Source organism: Aureobasidium pullulans (assembly GCF_000721785.1).
Source record: "Aureobasidium pullulans EXF-150 unplaced genomic scaffold scaffold_15, whole genome shotgun sequence".
NCBI classification, from domain to species: Eukaryota; Fungi; Ascomycota; class Dothideomycetes; order Dothideales; family Saccotheciaceae; genus Aureobasidium; species Aureobasidium pullulans.
In genome coordinates, this window is record NW_021941035.1 from 94,696 (window position 1) to 111,635 (window position 16,940).

At 50.5% G+C, this 16,940-nt stretch overlaps 8 protein-coding genes across 8 annotated transcripts; 4 read left to right on the plus strand and 4 right to left on the minus strand.

Annotated features, from left to right (window-relative positions):
- Positions 1-104: 104 nt before the first annotated feature.
- M438DRAFT_347403 (TPT-domain-containing protein) lies at positions 105-2,089 on the plus strand. Its single transcript, XM_029905895.1, has 2 exons — positions 105-592; positions 652-2,089. The coding sequence occupies exons 1-2, from the start codon at positions 224-226 to the stop codon at positions 1,915-1,917; spliced, it is 1,635 nt and encodes a 544-aa protein (XP_029758314.1). The 5' UTR covers positions 105-223; the 3' UTR covers positions 1,918-2,089.
- A 313-nt stretch (positions 2,090-2,402) lies between these two features.
- Positions 2,403-5,081, minus strand: M438DRAFT_322856 (uncharacterized protein; the record flags this gene model as incomplete). The annotated part of the gene is made up of 5 exons (XM_029902980.1): positions 2,403-2,779; positions 2,842-4,569; positions 4,630-4,760; positions 4,817-4,982; positions 5,034-5,081. 5 exons carry the CDS (start codon positions 5,079-5,081, stop codon positions 2,510-2,512), a joined length of 2,343 nt encoding a protein of 780 aa, XP_029758315.1. The 3' UTR covers positions 2,403-2,509.
- A 252-nt stretch (positions 5,082-5,333) lies between these two features.
- On the minus strand, positions 5,334-6,763 carry M438DRAFT_347405 (uncharacterized protein). Its single transcript, XM_029905896.1, has one exon. It carries the CDS (start codon positions 6,417-6,419, stop codon positions 5,547-5,549), a length of 873 nt encoding a protein of 290 aa, XP_029758316.1. The 5' UTR covers positions 6,420-6,763; the 3' UTR covers positions 5,334-5,546.
- Positions 6,764-7,801: 1,038 nt separating this feature from the next.
- M438DRAFT_376168 (nucleotide-diphospho-sugar transferase) lies at positions 7,802-9,339 on the plus strand (the record flags this gene model as incomplete). The annotated part of the gene is made up of 2 exons (XM_029908644.1): positions 7,802-7,914; positions 7,983-9,339. The coding sequence occupies 2 exons, from the start codon at positions 7,802-7,804 to the stop codon at positions 9,337-9,339; spliced, it is 1,470 nt and encodes a 489-aa protein (XP_029758317.1).
- A 753-nt stretch (positions 9,340-10,092) lies between these two features.
- Positions 10,093-11,179, plus strand: M438DRAFT_278304 (retinol dehydrogenase 12; the record flags this gene model as incomplete). The annotated part of the gene is made up of 2 exons (XM_029900991.1): positions 10,093-10,203; positions 10,256-11,179. The coding sequence occupies 2 exons, from the start codon at positions 10,093-10,095 to the stop codon at positions 11,177-11,179; spliced, it is 1,035 nt and encodes a 344-aa protein (XP_029758318.1).
- A 57-nt stretch (positions 11,180-11,236) lies between these two features.
- M438DRAFT_407336 (uncharacterized protein) lies at positions 11,237-12,592 on the minus strand. The gene is made up of 2 exons (XM_029909892.1): positions 12,438-12,592; positions 11,237-12,375 (listed from the first exon to the last, which is right to left on the minus strand). Exons 1-2 carry the CDS (start codon positions 12,451-12,453, stop codon positions 11,390-11,392), a joined length of 1,002 nt encoding a protein of 333 aa, XP_029758319.1. The 5' UTR covers positions 12,454-12,592; the 3' UTR covers positions 11,237-11,389.
- A 405-nt stretch (positions 12,593-12,997) lies between these two features.
- M438DRAFT_367149 (uncharacterized protein) lies at positions 12,998-14,475 on the minus strand. Its single transcript, XM_029907935.1, has 3 exons — positions 14,256-14,475; positions 13,310-14,201; positions 12,998-13,262 (listed from the first exon to the last, which is right to left on the minus strand). Exons 2-3 carry the CDS (start codon positions 14,029-14,031, stop codon positions 13,124-13,126), a joined length of 861 nt encoding a protein of 286 aa, XP_029758320.1. The 5' UTR covers positions 14,032-14,201; positions 14,256-14,475; the 3' UTR covers positions 12,998-13,123.
- A 245-nt stretch (positions 14,476-14,720) lies between these two features.
- M438DRAFT_398652 (MFS general substrate transporter) lies at positions 14,721-16,894 on the plus strand. The gene is made up of 2 exons (XM_029909373.1): positions 14,721-15,796; positions 15,845-16,894. Exons 1-2 carry the CDS (start codon positions 15,130-15,132, stop codon positions 16,753-16,755), a joined length of 1,578 nt encoding a protein of 525 aa, XP_029758321.1. The 5' UTR covers positions 14,721-15,129; the 3' UTR covers positions 16,756-16,894.
- Positions 16,895-16,940: the final 46 nt, after the last annotated feature.

The window sequence follows — 16,940 nt, forward strand, 5'->3', positions numbered from 1 at the left end:
AGAGGGGGAAGCTTCGCAGACAAAGACGGAGATTACCGAATGACGGCAGCGAAGATCAAACACCTTGCCAGCCTGGCCATCCCAAGGTGTCAATAATTGCTTGACGAAGCTCGTATTTCAGGGTTGAAAGCGCATACAAATCCAATCCTGTCCCCATGGATTGATCGTAGTCGACCACTCTTTCAGCCACGCAAACCCGCAACCTCGCACAGCGACCACAGCCATGTCAACATCGCAATTCGACCGGCGGTCGTCGACATCGCCGTCGCCGGCAACCTTCAAGTTTCCGGAATTGTCAGAGGAGATGCTGCAGACGACACAGGAGGTCTTTGACTCGAACCCAGCGTCGCCTATGCCCCAACCGCTTGGACTGCCCAATCACCTGCACAGCCATGAACGATGGCAGGCACGAAGGGACTCGCGCAGCACGAACGGATGGACGCCTAATGGCGGCGGCACAGTAGGCCGTCATGGAAGACAAAAGAGCCTGAGCGAGGCAATCCGAACTGTTCGAGGAAGAAAGGGCAGCGTCAGCCAAAACGCACATGAGATAGCGGATGCGCTCAAGGCCCCTGTGTCAGGAAGGCTCATCGTACGTTGCAGCCCGACTCCGAATACAATCGCATATCCGTGCTTACTCTTTGGCTGAAGTTCCTGTGTGCCATCTGGTACACAACCTCCATCATGTCCAACACGTCGTCCAAGGCCATCTTGACAGCCCTGCCCAAGCCCGTGACCTTGACCTTGATCCAATTCATGTTTGTATGTTCGTGGTGTCTATTGCTGTCCTGGGCTGCTCGCATTCACCCTCCTCTCCGGAACTCGATGCCTGTGCTTCGCCATGGTATTCGCAAGCCTTCGCGCGAGCTCATCATGACCACCCTACCCCTGACTGCTTTCCAAATTGGTGGTCACATCCTCAGCTCTGATGCCATGAGCCGCATCCCCGTCTCGCTCGTCCACACCATCAAGGGTCTGTCGCCTCTACTCACAGTCCTCGCCTACCGTTTCGTCTTCAACGTCAAATACTCGTATGCCACATACATGTCTCTCGTACCCCTTACGTTGGGAGTCGTCATGGCCTGTTCCGCTAGCTTCAAGGCAAATCTCCTCGGACTTGTCTATGCATTCGGCAGCGCGCTTCTGTTCGTCACCCAGAACATCGTATCCAAGAAACTCTTCAACGAGGCCGCCAAAGCAGAAGCCGACGGTATCAGCACGCGTAACAAGAAGCCCGACAAGCTGAACTTGTTGTGCTACTCCTCTGGTCTAGCCTTCATCTTGACATTGCCCATCTGGCTCTGGTCTGAAGGCTTCTCCATGATTGGCGACTTCCTCGCCGATGCCTCCATCGAACTCTCCGAGCGCCCTGGCTCCCTCGATCACGCTCGTCTGGGCCTGGAATTCATCTTCAACGGTTCCTTCCACTTTGGCCAGAACCTCGTCGCCTTTGTCCTCCTCGGTCTCGTCTCGCCAGTCACTTACAGTGTGGCTAGCTTGTTCAAGCGCGTCTTCGTCATCGTATTCGCGATCATCTGGTTCGGCAACCCCATGACCGGTATCCAAGGCTTCGGTATCGGTCTCACGATCCTCGGTCTCTATCTCTACGACCGCACCAGCGACGCCGCAAAAGCAGACAAACGCGCTCGCGCCATGCAAGAAAGCAAAGACACACTCCTCCCAATGGTCAGCGGCGATCACAAGAAGTCGGATGCAAACCCTTACTCGCAGTTCCCCAATAACTACGCACCCTCTAATGGCGGTTACGGTCTACCGAACGGAGCCGAGCATAGTATGCGCGCCAGAGCGTCTAGTAATGCTTCTCCTGGCTCGTGGTTGCCGCCGGGTACTAAAGCTGAAGAGACTTGGAACTCAGAAGATCGCTTTGGTCCCAAGCAGAGTATAGGTGTGAGATAGAGGTAGCCACTTGTATCTGAGTACATTTGATGAATAGAATAAATCCCTTGTAATGAATGCACTTTTTCACATCACATACTCATCCACTCCTTGCGCGATGACGCGACAGTATCGCTTACTCCTTGCGACAAAAAGACAAAGCACCTGCCTCCTCATCCTTTCACGTCAAAGACAAAAAAGAGAAAGACGGACAAAAAAGAAAGATCCTGGCAATGGGCGGAATCGAACCGCCGTCGGGTCGGCGTTGCTGGAATTTAACCTCCACAACGACACATGCTACCACTACACCACATCACCTTAGCTTGTAAGGGTTGAATCCGGTTGGCCAGATTCAGGATCCGATGATTAGCCAGACGTCAGACCGAAATATGACGCTCGGCAATCTACCAGCACCGACGTGCATTACCGTCGTCGTGAGTTGTTGTCGTCTATCAATAATGCTATCGATGGTCTTGATGTTGCTAGTCTGTAAACGCGCTGGTAAACGCTTCAATAATACCTTGGGATATCGCTATATTTCTCGTACTGTTACCCTCGAATCAACGACGGTGCTTTCTTCAACGTTAGCGTGATTCTTCAATCAAGCATAGAATTATCTCACCTGTCCGGCAACTAAACCTGGCGTCACCAACTGTCTCTGCTTGCCCAAGAAACTCTTCGGACTCTCTTTGCGTCTGCCCAACATGACCGTGTTGCTCTGCAACCTGCTGCTGAGATCGAACCATGCCGATGTCATGAGCTTGTTCTCGCGTTTCAGGGCTGCATATTCGGCGGATGGAATGTTGCCCGTGGCTGGCGTTGTCGTGCCCGAAGCGACTCGTTTCTTGAGTGTCGCAATCTCAGCTGCTCTGTCTTCGGCAAGCTAGAGAAGGAGTAAATGTTAGTAGTGAAATATCGAGCCAGTGTATTGAAGGGGTGACTTACCTTGTTCGCAGTGGTGGTATCAGATCGTGCTTGCTCCATGCGATCAGCCAGTTGTGCTGCAGTGGACTCGAGAAGCTCTTCGTCATCGGGTGCATCTCTGACTGCCTGCAGTTGATGTAGGAGTAACTTGTACTCGTTCTCATTGCGAGTCTCGACCGATTCCTTCAGCAGCTGTGCAGCATTGAGCAAAGCATGTCGTAACAGAGCACGTTGTTCTGCCAACTCTGCTTCCACGCCTTCGCTGTGTTTGTGCAATTCCGAGTACCGGTCTGTCAAGGTCTGGTACTCCGCATTACCGTCGAGTTGTACATCCTTGTCTGTGAGCTGTTTTTGGACGGCCATTAGCCTCTCCTTGATGTTTGCCATCTCGGTGTTTGTGCCAAATTGCTGGTTGCGCATTTCCTGGATCTCGGACTGCGCTGCCTGTAGCTTCTTTCGTTGTTCCAAGAATGGCACGTTTTCTTCTGGCTCTCGAGTTGGCTCGCGAAGATCTTGCAGAGCTGTTTCTAGGCCGAGCTTGTCTTGCAGAATATCCAGATACTCGGTCTCCAGTTTGCTATTTCTTGCAGTGATTGCGTCCAGCTTCTGCTGCAGGATGGCAGCATCAGCAGAGGGAATAGCATCACCCTGACTCCTAGCGGCTGCTTTCTCAGCTCGTGCCTTTTCGGAAGCTTCGAGTTCTCCATCAAGGCCACCACTCGTACCACCGGTGCTTGAACCTCCGATCTCAAGTGTTTGCAGCTTGTTCTCCAGTTCGGTAATACTCTCGTGGTCCTTGACTTGTCTCTCCCTGGCCGCCTCGTACTTCTGTGTAAGAACCTTGAACTCGTGCTCAATGCGCTTTCGAGTGGTTTTTTGATCGAAAATTTCTTGCTCGCCATTAGCAATAAGTTTGAGGTTCTCAGCGTTGGCTTTTTGCAGAGCAGCGCATTGGTCTTTTAGACGATCCAAGTCTTGCAGTCTGTCATTTGCTGAGCGTAGGTCTTCCCTCAGGGTTGAATTTGTCTTTTCCTGGTCCTGTAAGGCCTGAATCTTCTTTTTGAGGTTCTCATTCATGCGGGTCTTCTGAAGCAGGTCGTCTCTTTCGGCTCGGAGAAGCTGCATGTCGTCTCTCAGCTTCTGCTTTGCGTCCGTGTCTGTCTTGAATCGTTCGATCTGACGTTCCTGGGACTGCGACTTGTCCCGTACAGTCTCGAGTTCGGTTTCCAGTTCAGCAATGTAGTCCCGATCTCTTTCTGCCTTGAGCTGCATCTCTTTTATGGAGTCGTTCTCGGCAGTGTTGCGCCCTTGGTTCTCGACTTCGTACTTGAAAGCGTCGAAAGCCTGTTGTAACTCCTCCTTGTCTTGTCGCAGCTCTTCCAACTCGATCGCGGCTTTCGCGTTGTTGTTCTCCAGATCCTTGATGACCTTGTAGGCCTGAATGAGCTTCTCTTCTTGTTCCAATTCGGGATCGCGGTCTGTGGAAGCACCAAAGGAGAGACGGTCATTTGCTGAGACAGGAACGGCAGACTTCTCCGAGACGGGTTCCGCAGGGGTGGAAGGTTCGGGGGTGGCTTCATATTCGGAGGGTTCGGCGGCGTCTGACTGTGGTACATCCGAGTCTTCCATTTGCTTCATGGCGGCAGCGATGGTGACAGCGACTTCTGGACCGAGGCCGACGACTATGCGACCCATTCTCTGATTCGATTCGGGCGAATACATGGCGGCACGAAGCATCGTCTTGAGCAACTATTTGGCGGCGTCTTAGTTGATTGGTCTGTTTCGAGGGGCAATATGGTGGAAGCATACCATAACGGTGTCCCTAGCACTGGCATCTGTGGCAATGGCCTTGAGGTCTGGGGCACGGCTGCCTGCCGGGTTCTCGATGGAGCCGCTCGAGTCCCGCAGATACGATGTGACAAGACGATTGACATGTTTGACTGGACTTGTGTGAGCTCTCTGCTTTCAAGCCTCGATTCTCTCCTTTTGCACCTACGGTTCTGCCATCGCGGGATCCAGTGGTCTTGTGTTTTGGCCGGCGGTTCGGGCAGGTCGTCTTGAAAGTAGCCTGGGTCGATGTCTCGTAGAATATCCCATAGCACTTGACCATCTTGTATGTCCTCCCATCCTTCTACTTTCTTTGATGTCTGGAATGCTTGAACCTGCTCATGTCAGCTGGCCGTAGCATTGCGCGCGAAATGTCGTCGTCGTACCCATCTCAGCAGGGCTGCCGCCAACTCGGGCGGACTGGAATCCGCCATGTTGGTCCAGCTGTGCTCCTAGTATGTCGTATGTGTCTTTCAATCGAGTTTACGCTTTCCAGGTCATCCTGAATGACCGTCTACTCGCACTCGCAACTCCTGCATTCATAGTTGATTCAAGGGTTCGAGGAAACATGACCCTCTGCAATGACGTGCACGTGCCAAGCGGACGCTCGTTGTTTCAACTCTCAGGGGTCTCTGTGATCTCCATCTCATTTTATAAACCTCACAATCGAGTCAAGATTCAAGTTACGAATACAGAGGGGATTGTCATTAGCGTTTGTCTATCGGGGCCACAACGACCGGTTCGTCCAAACTCAAACTCCCACGTGCTTAATCCAACACAAGAGGTACCTGTTTTCTCTATATCCCTCGTTCAACTGCCAGCCAGCGCATAAGCGCGAGAAAGAGATCATTGTCAATTAAATTCGTCGTCATTAGTTTTTTACTTTGTTTCCCTGTCTTTCATTCGCCCATCTCCTTCTTCAACCTCGCTACTTCTGACTCGAGCCGCTTGATGTATTCCACAGCGCCCATCAGTACCTCGCACTTGCTTGGCTTCATGGGGTCGTTGACATCGCTCGCACGGCGGCGATGCGCAGCTTGCAAGTTTGGTACTGCCAATCGTAGCTTTTCGAGATGCAAATTGAGGTTCTCCCGGTATCGACGTTCTACTGCCGTGTGCGGGATGCGCTTCTTGTTTCGTCCACGACTTTCCTTGGTTGTCGAACGCTCTACACTAGGTCGTCCTTCTATCGATGTGTCTGTTGCCATTCGCTTGAGTGTACCGGGACGTTTCCTAGTCTGCTTTCGAAGCTGGCTATCTTGAAAAGTGGTCGTCTTGGGCGATGCGGCGTCCGAAGAAGCGTCTTCGCTTTTGACGCTGACAGCATCATCCATGATCAACGCTGGTGGACTTTGCGAGACATTGTTGTTTTGTTTCATAAAGCCAAAGTTTTGTTGAAAAGGTGCTGAAAACCCTATCGGCATAAAGTTTTGCTCAGGGCCACTTGGTTGTTGGTCATTGGTCATGTAGCCGTATGCTCCAAAATTTGGGGCTGTGGAGTTCACATTTTGACCAAAGGCCACCTTGAAATCCGGACAGAACATGTTGTTCTCTTCGAAAGGGTTGCTGTCTTCAGCATAACCAGAATCCAGAGAACTTCCAGTCGGTGGAGGGAAGCCATAATATTGTGGTGGAGGTTGTGGCTCGAACAATGACTGCATATTGTGGTTCTCCTCGACGGGCTGGTAAATTTGTTGATATGGAAGGTCCATGGTGGTCTGAGGAGCTCCTGGGTAGCTGTTGCGGTGAGGTTGGTTTATGAATTGGGCCATTGGAAGTCTATAGTCAAGCTTCGCGGTGCCAGGTCCCAGCAGGAAGGAACAAAGGCTCAACAAGTACGCGTGTTGAGTTGATCCTTAGGAGTAGCAATGTCGATAATCAACGATAGTTGTCAGAGGTTGGCAATAATAAATCTCAAGGAGTTCGGGTATGCACAGTAAGCCTTGTCAAAATCGAGGGGTATGAAAGGAGGGGAGGACAAGGTAACTTGTACCCAAAGGTTTCGTTCGAGAACTTGGCGAAACACACTAGGGGCTGAGCCAGACATGGACGATGAGCTACATATTGGAGCTTAAGCTCACCTACCTTGTGTATCTTGTGCCAAGCTGTTTACCATGAGGAGCAAGTTTGAGCGAGAACGACGATCCGCGTGTAAACCGAACAGCGAAATCAGAGCAGAATGAATATTTGGATGACTGTTTCCTCTGTAATTCTCGATCTCAATCTTCAACTTATAATGCTAGCTACGCAAAGAGGTGGATGTGTCGGAGACGATCGGTTAACCTAGGGCAAGGCTTGACGAGAGTCCCTTGAAAACGCATGTTCACTGCATGCCATGCCTGGAGGCACAGAGAGCTAGGACCCAAAGCCGAGCCATCCGGAGAGAAAGAAAACAGTGCCTTGCCAGTGCTGCGGTACAGCTAAGAGGAAGCACGAGGTATCCGAGTTCACCTTCGGTCCTTCAAAATCGCGATACCATAGCATTTTGACGATTCGGAAGCTGAGCCTCATTTGGCAAGCAAGCTTTATGAACTGCTCGAGATCGCATTTGCAAATCGTGTTGAGCGAAAAGGGTGCTCACAGATTCTCGGAGGTTCGATGGAACTTTGGCAACCTGTTCGCGAACATTCTGTCCACGGTCGCTGATTGGGGCAGCTCAAACATCGGCGATACCCTCTCAGCTTCCTCAAGATTCTCACGATTCGAGACAGACTGTTGACGAACCAAACGACTTTTCATCGATCGAACAAACGACTACACCTTCCAGGATCAGGAACGTTGGAAATGATTTAGCTCGAGCGATACGGACCACGATCTGGTAGATGTCAAGTGATAGGTGGATAGACGAAAGTTCAAGGACTCTCCCGGCAATGTTCGGCGACCGGGGCAACCTGCCGAGCTCCACACAGCTCGGAGACGGCGCAGACCCCGCATCATTGTGACTGGCAGCGTCGCGTCAAAGTTCAACCAAACAGCACCGTTCGGGGACAGAACCTAGAAAGGCTGGCCCGGTTGATCGTCAATGTGCAACACCTTGTCCGACATGCTCTCGTAGACCAAACCTCTGCTCAAGCCTTGGACTCGAGTTTCCTGGAAATCGCCGCAATCTTCTTCCTACCTGAGCACGGCCAAGCTTTCGCGGCGGAGCAGCATCATGCACTTCCCTGCACGTTTCCGGAGGGCATGTGTGATATCCTGCCTAGTAATTCTTGTTTGGAAGTTCATCCTTGGCGGCGACTTCTCATCGGCTCCGTCAACGATTGAATCGTATGTGCCCGTATTACTGTTGAGTCGGCGGAGTGTTGAGTATGCAGCAATGCTGACGAATGTCACAGGAATGCTGCAAGTATCCTCGGCTGGCAATCCTCTGAGCCAGAAGACCGGGATCCTTACATTCAATTCAGTCGCAGGCTAGTCCGGATCCTGAAGGAGACCAAACCACCGGTATCAGCCTTGACTAAGACTGACAGTATTCCCGCCACTGGTTTCAACGACAACAAAAGCAAGTCCTTGAAGCGCCCGGATTATGTGCCAATCACCCCAGCTGAAGTCGAGGGTATGCGATTGGCACACCAAGTCATGGTCAGAGAAATGTCCAACTTGACTCTTCCCTTCAAACAGGGATCTCGTGGTATAGTTTCTACCGCAGGCGGAGCACACTTGCCAATATTTATTGTCTCCCTCCGTATGCTTAGAAGGTCAGGTAGTGTTCTGCCTGTTGAGCTCTTCTTACGCGCCGATGAGGCACGTGGTGACAATTATCTCTGTCAAGAACTTCTTCCCTCTTTAAACGCGCGCTGCGTAATTCTGGACGACTTCTTCCCATCCGGACTGGTCAAGCTTGAGAAATACCAATACAAGATCTTCTCAGTGTTATTCTCGAGCTTTGGAGAAGTTCTTCTACTGGATGCAGACAACTTCCCAGTTCACAATGTGGATCATGTCTTCAAGACAGAACCATTCACAACCACTGGTTTAGTAACTTGGCCTGACTTCTGGATATCTTCAGCCTCAGAGAAGTTTTACAAGATCCAGGGTAAGCCTGTGCCTTCGACAAACGTTCGAGCTTCCACAGAGTCAGGCCAAGTCCTTGTGAACAAGCAGACTCACTCCACAGCACTGCTAGTTTCTACATACTACAACTTCTACGGGCCTTCTCATTACTATTCTTTGCTCACTCAGGGAGGTCCTGGTGAGGGAGACAAAGAAACATTCTTGGCAGGAGCAGTCGCAGTAGATGCTTCGTTTTATCAAGTATCTGAGCCAGTAAAGATTCTTGGATACGACGACAATGGAGAATTACGCGGAGTTGCAATGCTTCAGTCAAATCCTGTCGACGACTACATTGCACTAGTCAAGCCTCTGCCCTTCACCATCCACGCAAACTTCCCTAAGATGGACCCAAACACACTGTTTAATCAGGATGGCCCTGCTATCAACCATCGTACAGGTGAACATCGCCGATTATGGGGAGAAAAAGACAAGCTCATTCAGACGTTCGGCATGGATGTCGAGCGAGAACTCTGGGCTGAGATCAGACATGTCGCATGTACTCTAGGGGGTGTGTTCGTCCATTGGAAGGCAGACGCTCCTCGAGACTGGAAAAAAGGGACGTGCGAACTGGTCGAAGAGCACGTCATCAAAGTCTTCGGTGTAGATGATGACAGCATCTACGACCCTTCTGCGACATAGTATCAATCAACTACTCACAACCAGCCTTCAAGGAGGTAGCCAGGCCTCAACCTCCTCTCTCGTGTGCCTGCCCCAACGTAAAAGCATCTGCCATCTACTTAAGCAATGTCGCTGTACGCCCGTTCATCGATTGCAGATAACGAACGTCGACACATGGTCGTTTCATGCGCCGCATTGTACATATATCAGAGAACCGTCTAGCTCGATCCGGAGCGGCCAGATGTACGCCACATTCTCTACATCTTTGAGTACCTGGGTACCGAGTTTGTTTCTGGACTTGGGAGGTCCTAACGGTAGGGCATGTTGCAGAAGCGGCATGCCTGGCTGAACTTGGCTGAGTGAGCAATACACATGTGCATCAATCAGCTGAACACGCGATCTTTGTACCCCACTGCACAGCATCTCAAAGATCATGATCTCTAGATCTCAATGTCTCGGACGAAGAGGATTGTCGTTGTCCATGCACCCCAGAAAACGGGTCGGGCCACTGCCGAGAGATAAGATGGAGTTGAAATCAGATATGCCCAATCAAGCCTCAGGGAATCATTATGACCGCATCAATGTCCACAACTCATGCACACGTCGGTGATCCTTTGAGCTCCCCCAGGGGCCCACCTTACCTGGCGATGGACTGACATCACTACTTGGAGCTCTGATGAGGGGTATTGTTTATAAGGGACCGCCCTTGTTCTGTTTTTCCTTCAACACATCAAATAAACATTTCTATCAATGAGCGAAATCCCAAACATCACAATGGAGACTATCAGAAACACAATTTCAGAGAACTTGGGTGGCCCTGCTCATGCCCTTGCTTCTCCGGAGAACAGCTTCAGCTTGGACGAGGTCCCAGATCTCAGTGGCAAGGTAAATAGTCCAGAGCTTGAGAAATTTGGACATGTATTGACAAGAGTAACAGGTTGCTGTAGTCACTGGTGGTAGCGAAGGTATTGGTTTCGGTATCACACATACTCTTCTTTCCCGCAACATCGCCAAGCTCTTCGTTCTTTCCCTGAGGCAAGAAGTCGTCGACGAAGCACTGGACGCAATTGCAGAAGAGTTCGGACCCGAAGCCCGCAAGAAGTTCATCTGGAAGCAATGTGATCTTTCGGACTGGGTGCAGACCGGCAAGGTTGCCGCAGAGATCGCCTCGCAGACCGACAGAATCGACATTCTCATGAACAACGCCGCCAGGGGTATCATGACTAGACAGCTCTCGGAACACAACGGCATCGATCTTCACATGGCTAGCAACCACTTCGGTCACGTCGTGCTTACCAGCCATCTGCTGCCAACCATCAAGGAGTGGGCCGACAAGGGCAACACTGTTCGCATTGTCAACACTTCTTCCAACTTGCACGCACAGACACCCAATGAGACCGAGTTTGCATCAGTCGAGGAGTTGAACAAGGACTACGGCCCGCAACCGCAGTACGGACGCAGCAAGTTGGCCAACCTCCTCTACGCCAAGTGGCTCAACGAGCACCTCAAGATTTCTCACCCCAACATCATTGTCAACGCCATTCACCCTGGTATCGTCGACACGGCACAAACAAACGTACACATCCACGAAGCATTCCCTCTTCTCGGTTACGGCATGTCAATCGGACTCAAGCCTTTCCGCAAGAGCCAGTTCGAGGGTTGTGTTTCTGCCATGTACGCCGCGACTGTCGCTAAGACCGGTGGCAACTACATCTGCCCTCAGAAGGTGTACGAGACACCTAGCGAGAAGGGACAGGACATGGCCATGGCAGACCGCCTGATGAAGCTCACCGCCGAGGTTGTCGAGCAGAAGACTAGAACAGAGAGCTCAGCCAAGGGATGCCCTTTCAAGGAGGACTAGATTAGTCCACCTCATGATTTCATCACGATATGTAATGTCAAAATATGAAGACTCAGAATTCATCTTGATTGAATTTGTTCGTCGCGTTTACCAAGCGTCAGTGTGACCTCCAAGGTGATTCATAGATACCATCAAGTATATTGACAAGAATTTGATAATCAGATACTGGTACAATAAAGTCGTTGACATCGTGATATATGGATCCAAGAGCTAGCTCTTCTTCCCTGTCAGGGTAGGTACTTTGACCTTACTGCTCACCTTCTGCATCTGCGCAACAGCATCACCAAGTAACACCCTGACAGCACCTTCAAGCCTCCTATCTTTCTTTCGACGCAAGTATAGAAGCACAAGCCAGAGTATAAACATGTCCACGGCAACCAGCTTGACCAGAAACCAAGACGCTCGTAAGATCCAGGCTAGGAAAGAGTGCTTCCTCCGTTGCGCAATATAGCTGCGCGACTCGAGTTGTTCTCGTAAAGCGGCGACCTCAGTCGTCATCTTGACCAGGGCAGATTCTATACGTTTTCGCCATCGCGTGTCGCGTGGACTCGATATGGATGTCCGTGGTCGCCGCGAGGGAGAAGCTTGTTGATCATCGTCGTCTTCTTCCTCGTCCAAAGCAGGATCCTCAGTATCATCGTATTGGCTTATCGGCGCATCCACAAACTCTTCCTCGTGCTCTTCGTTCAACTCATCCTCGTCTGCTTGACTGACCGGACTCAATATCCGCAGCGGACGAGACGCGACATCATCGTCGGCGAAGGCGGCAGCAGAACTCGAGACCATACCCGGATATCCCTCCCTCTGCTCATGCAAGACGCGCAACGGACTACTCGCATCCGAACTCCCACTCGGATTCGAATTATTCCTCACCTGATCCCAGACAAACTCCAACTCAGCGACCAATTCCCTAGCCTCGGGTGTCGAGCTCGCGTATTCGTGCATGGTGTGTATCAACGTCTCGATGTATTGGCGTTTGGCTTGTGTGCGTGAGAGACCCGAATTGCTGGCCCAGGCGTCCCATTTATCTTGCTCTTTCTTGTCGTCGATGGTGGGGCGTTCTTGGACGTAGGCGACATCGCCTTCCATTGCTTGTTTGTAGAGGCCGTAGAGGCGGAGGCGTTCGCTCACGGGCGGCTTCTGCGAGCCTGTGCGGATCTTGTTGACTGTGTTGAGCGCATGTCCGAAGACTCGGTCTGTGGTGTGTCTTGTCAGTACGATGGAAATGTCGCAAAGGGGTGAAGCATGTGATGCTAACCAACCGAGTCGGCCATGGTGTGAATGTGGTGTTGACGACGGCCGGGCTAATCCTCTCAATGCGCGATATAGCAGGAAGCTATGTATAAGGATATGATGATGGGGATCTATAGCTTCTCAAGTGCGGAGATGTGCTGGACGATGGCATGATCAATGTACCCGAAGTCGTTTGTCTTGTCAATCGCCGCCCTCGGCCAACAACCTTGATAGCCTGATATGCCGAGGTCGCCCCTGTCACCCTGTTGCAAGCACGTGCGTCGGTCTCTCTTTCACTGATTACTTCCTTTATTGGTTCAAACTCCCGAGAAGCCTTTGATATATAGAATCGTAATGCCACATCGAACTTTCAATACGTGCGGGATAGTTGTCGTGGTTGAAGACTTGGAACTTGCTCTTTTGGTTGACTCAATCACAATTCGTGCCACAGTTTGTGTGAGTCTTTGGAGCAGATAGAACACTCAAATACAACAAGGATGATTTGTTGTATTTCGCTACAAGTCCAGCAAGTACACGCGAGAACCCATAGTTTCATAACGAGACCCGTGCTGCTTTATCAATACTGACTTCTTCCGTCAAGCACGAACGAATTGCACATTTTTTAGCAAAAGACCATCAATGGCAAAATATTCTGACGCCCGTTTCTCCGTCCATCATCTTGAACGATGTTGTAGGCCGCAGTAGACATCTCTAGACTTGAGGGATGATTATGTTCACCTCTTTTGGATCCATGTATTGACCATTGACAATGCGATACCTTTCCAGGCTTGGTGCGAGTCCAAGCAAGATGCTCAGATGCTCATCTGCCATCGAGTCCTCCCATCTGTAGCTACACGAGATCAGTACTGCAGATATAGACACAAATTGTCTGCTTACGTCCACCTGTGTCCCGAGATGTATGCATACCCGAGGACAAGAGTTCTCAGGCTGGAGAACATAGTTCCTGTTATGCCTCTCCAAGAGTCAAGGTTGTGATGACCCTTGATAACGAATGTATCGAGCATTGGTAGAATCTGACCAAGGTGTTCGAGAGCCGTTCTTGAGACGTCACTAAAATCGCAGCCTATCTCAAGACGTCGCAGGGTCGGAAAAGCAGGAATCAAGCCAAGGAGATGTTCGGTTTCGTCAACAGTAAAAGGACGCGCTCGGATATGGAGGTCTTGTAGAGAAGGACAACACACGCTGATCAAGTCCAACGTGTCTGAAGTGTAGAAGTAACCGGGTTGTATTTCGAGTCTGCGCAAAGTCGACGGCAAAAAATGCCGAATCTTGATGGGCTCATAGCTCTGACCGTCGAATGAGCCACTCCCGAGAATGAGTTGTGTCAGGTTTGGGAATCTCACAAACATGAGAGCCACGCCCTGATGCTCTCCAGTGACTTTGAACCTGTGTATCTTGTCGGCATACCACTGACGCCTGGTTACGGACGTGATAGAGAAGAGAGCCTTTGCAGAGCAGTGTTGCCATAGCAGGCTGATGGTATGCTGGTGCCACGTTCGGTCGACACGTATGAACGAGTTTAGTGACTTTCGATCATCGGCAAGGTAACCGAACACTTCATCTTGCATTTCTGTCGGCAGATCCGCAAAGGCAGCCATGGTTGAAAGTGCTTGCTCGCGTGCTTTGGAAAGTAGTCCTTGTGCCAGGGTTTCTGACGGAGAGGAAACGTCGATTGTGCTTTCAATAGTCGAATTGCCTTCCTCGAGTGTCTGCGCTTGTCTTTCTACTAGGCACGAACGGGTCCGGCTGGCACGCCCAAAACGTGCTTCTGTTGTTCCGATCAGCCTCGTCAGGATGGATCCAAGCAGTGTCCGACTGATACCTTTTGAGCTTTGCAAATACGATCTCTTTTGTAAGATGAGGATTGTTCAGCGCTTTTGATTAGTGACCGATGTCTTGATCAACATTGGTGAAATGTCGATCTTTTTCAGTCGGACGCCGACAAGCACGTTGAGTGAGTGTCCTTGGTTTACGGGGTCGACGATGTTTTGAGAAAAAACCACAGGCTTTCCTTTGCGGCAAGCGCGTGACATGCACCTTCTTTCGCTGCATTTCAGTCTTGTCTACATTTGCATAGTTGGACGTTGCTTCCGAAAGGCAGGAACGCGCTGGTCGGCAGAGGTTGTCTTTCCCCACGCGAGCCAATCTCGCTTTCGCTCTGCGGAGGATTGTAAGTCCGAAGCAATCTGCCCAGCTTATCCAGAAATCGATCAGGCGACTTTGTGTCACACCATCAAAAAGGACCACTTTCCTCCAGATAAATCTTCCACGTATCTCTCCCATGCACGCCCTCATGAGTTCGACCATCTCCTACTTTCATGGACTGTAGAAGCATACGTCAATCTCCAACAAGGACGGACATGAATCGTCCGGGACATCGGCCAGATCCCGTTGGTGAGCGGAAAAGCGTCGGTTCTCATTGGTCGGGCAACAAAATCACCGGCAAGTCCAAGGCTTTGCCGGTTCATCGGCCTGCTATCTCAGATTCTGCTCCAATTCTTCTCGGCATGACCGCCCTTCGGCTCTCCATGATGTCTTTTGACTCATCATCCTGTATCTACTGCCTTTCCTGCATACATCTCTTTGTTACCACTCTTATAAAGCGTTCTGCTTCCATATCACAGCATTGAAGATTCTGTTGTCCACTATCCGATGTTCTCTCCCCGCACAGCACCTCACAGATAAAGGACTCGATCATGCCGGACAACAAGCACACAACCACGACAGAAACACGGGCAGAAGAGCCTGTCGTTCAACCAGCAGTTGAGCCCGTACCAGAACCCTACGAAGATGCCCAAGGTGTCGATTTAGAAAAAGGCAATGAGAAGTCCACCGACCTAGATTTGGTGCATATCCAGAGCCATGCATCGGCACACGACATCCCCCATATACCCTACCACGAAACTGGTGATGAAGTATACGACAAATTCACGCATTCTAAGAAAATAATGATCGTATCTGTTTTGGCCTTCTGTTCCTTCTTGGCTCCCATGGCATCGACAACTGTACTCGCTGCCGTACCTGAAGTGGCGGCAACCTACAACACTACTGGTACTCTTATCAACGCTAGTAACGCATTATACATGTTGTTTATGGGACTGTCGCCAATGTTTTGGGGACCCATTGGTCAGGTTTACGGAAGACGATGGACTCAATTGCTCAGCGCTATTCTGTTCGCTGGATTTTCCATTGGTACTGCACTGGCTCCCAACCTGGCGTCATTCTTCATCTTCCGCATCTTGACGGCATTCCAAGGCACTTCCTTCCTCATCATCGGTAGTTCTTGTATTGGCGACATCTATCGACCAACAGAGCGTGCAACTGCATTGAGCTGGTTCTTCTCAGGAACCCTCATTGGACCTGGTAAGTCTGCAAGGCATTTGAGAGCTTTCATCTTCTGACATTTTCTAGCTATGGGCCCATTGTTAGGTGGTATCATTGTTACGTACAGATCCTGGAGAGATATCTTCTGGCTTCAGACTGGCCTGGCCATCTTTGCAACCGTGTTGTGCTGCTTCTTCCTCCCCGAGACGATCCACTACAAGAAATCTGTCGAGCTCGAAGGCCTCACAAAGGGTGAACAGGCCAAGAAACTATGGTCTTGGACCAACCCTCTGCGTGTCATCAGATTATACCGGTTCCCGAACCTGTTCTTCGTTGGCCTTGCTTCGAGCTCACTGGTCTTCAACATGTACAGCTTGCTTACTCCTATCCGATATGTCATCAACCCTCGCTTCCACCTTACTTCGCCCATTCAGTCTGGACTCTTCTATATCGCTCCTGGATGTGGATACCTGCTTGGTACATTCTTCGGAGGCCGTTGGGCAGACCGTACTGTACGCAAATGGATTGACAAGCGTAATGGCGAGCGTGTTCCTGAAGACCGTTTACGATCATGTCTCGTCTTCATGGGTGTCATCATTCCCGGATGCATGTTGATCTACGGATGGTCAATCGAGAAAGACAAGGGCGGCATTCCTCTACCAGTCATCGTTATGTTTATCCAGGGTGTGGCACAACTCTTCTGCTTCCCATCTCTCAATACATACTGCTTGGATGTGATGCAGAAGCGCTCGTCAGAGGTTGTTGCTGGCAACTACATGCTCAGATATCTCTTTGCTGCTACTGGAACTGCAGCTTGTTTGCCTGCTGTCGAAAAGATTGGAGTTGGCTGGTTCAGCACCATCAGCGCAGCATTCTTGTGTTTCTCAGCAGTTTTGACATGGACTGTTACCGTCTGGGGTCGTGGTTGGAGAGAAGACATTCTGCAGAAGAAAGAGGAGAAGAAGGCCCAGAAGCAAGAAAAGACAGGTAGGGCATGATCGCAATCTATTTATTTAGAAAAGATATGAAAGATAACGAGACTATGATAGATGGACTAGATAATATAGCAACATAACACAGATATAGACCACATCTCGGTCAAGAGCTTCATAGTCAACTGTGTACTGGCAAAAGAGCTTCACCCACTGTCTCTGAGACCTCTTACAAGCGAATCTCCATTGTT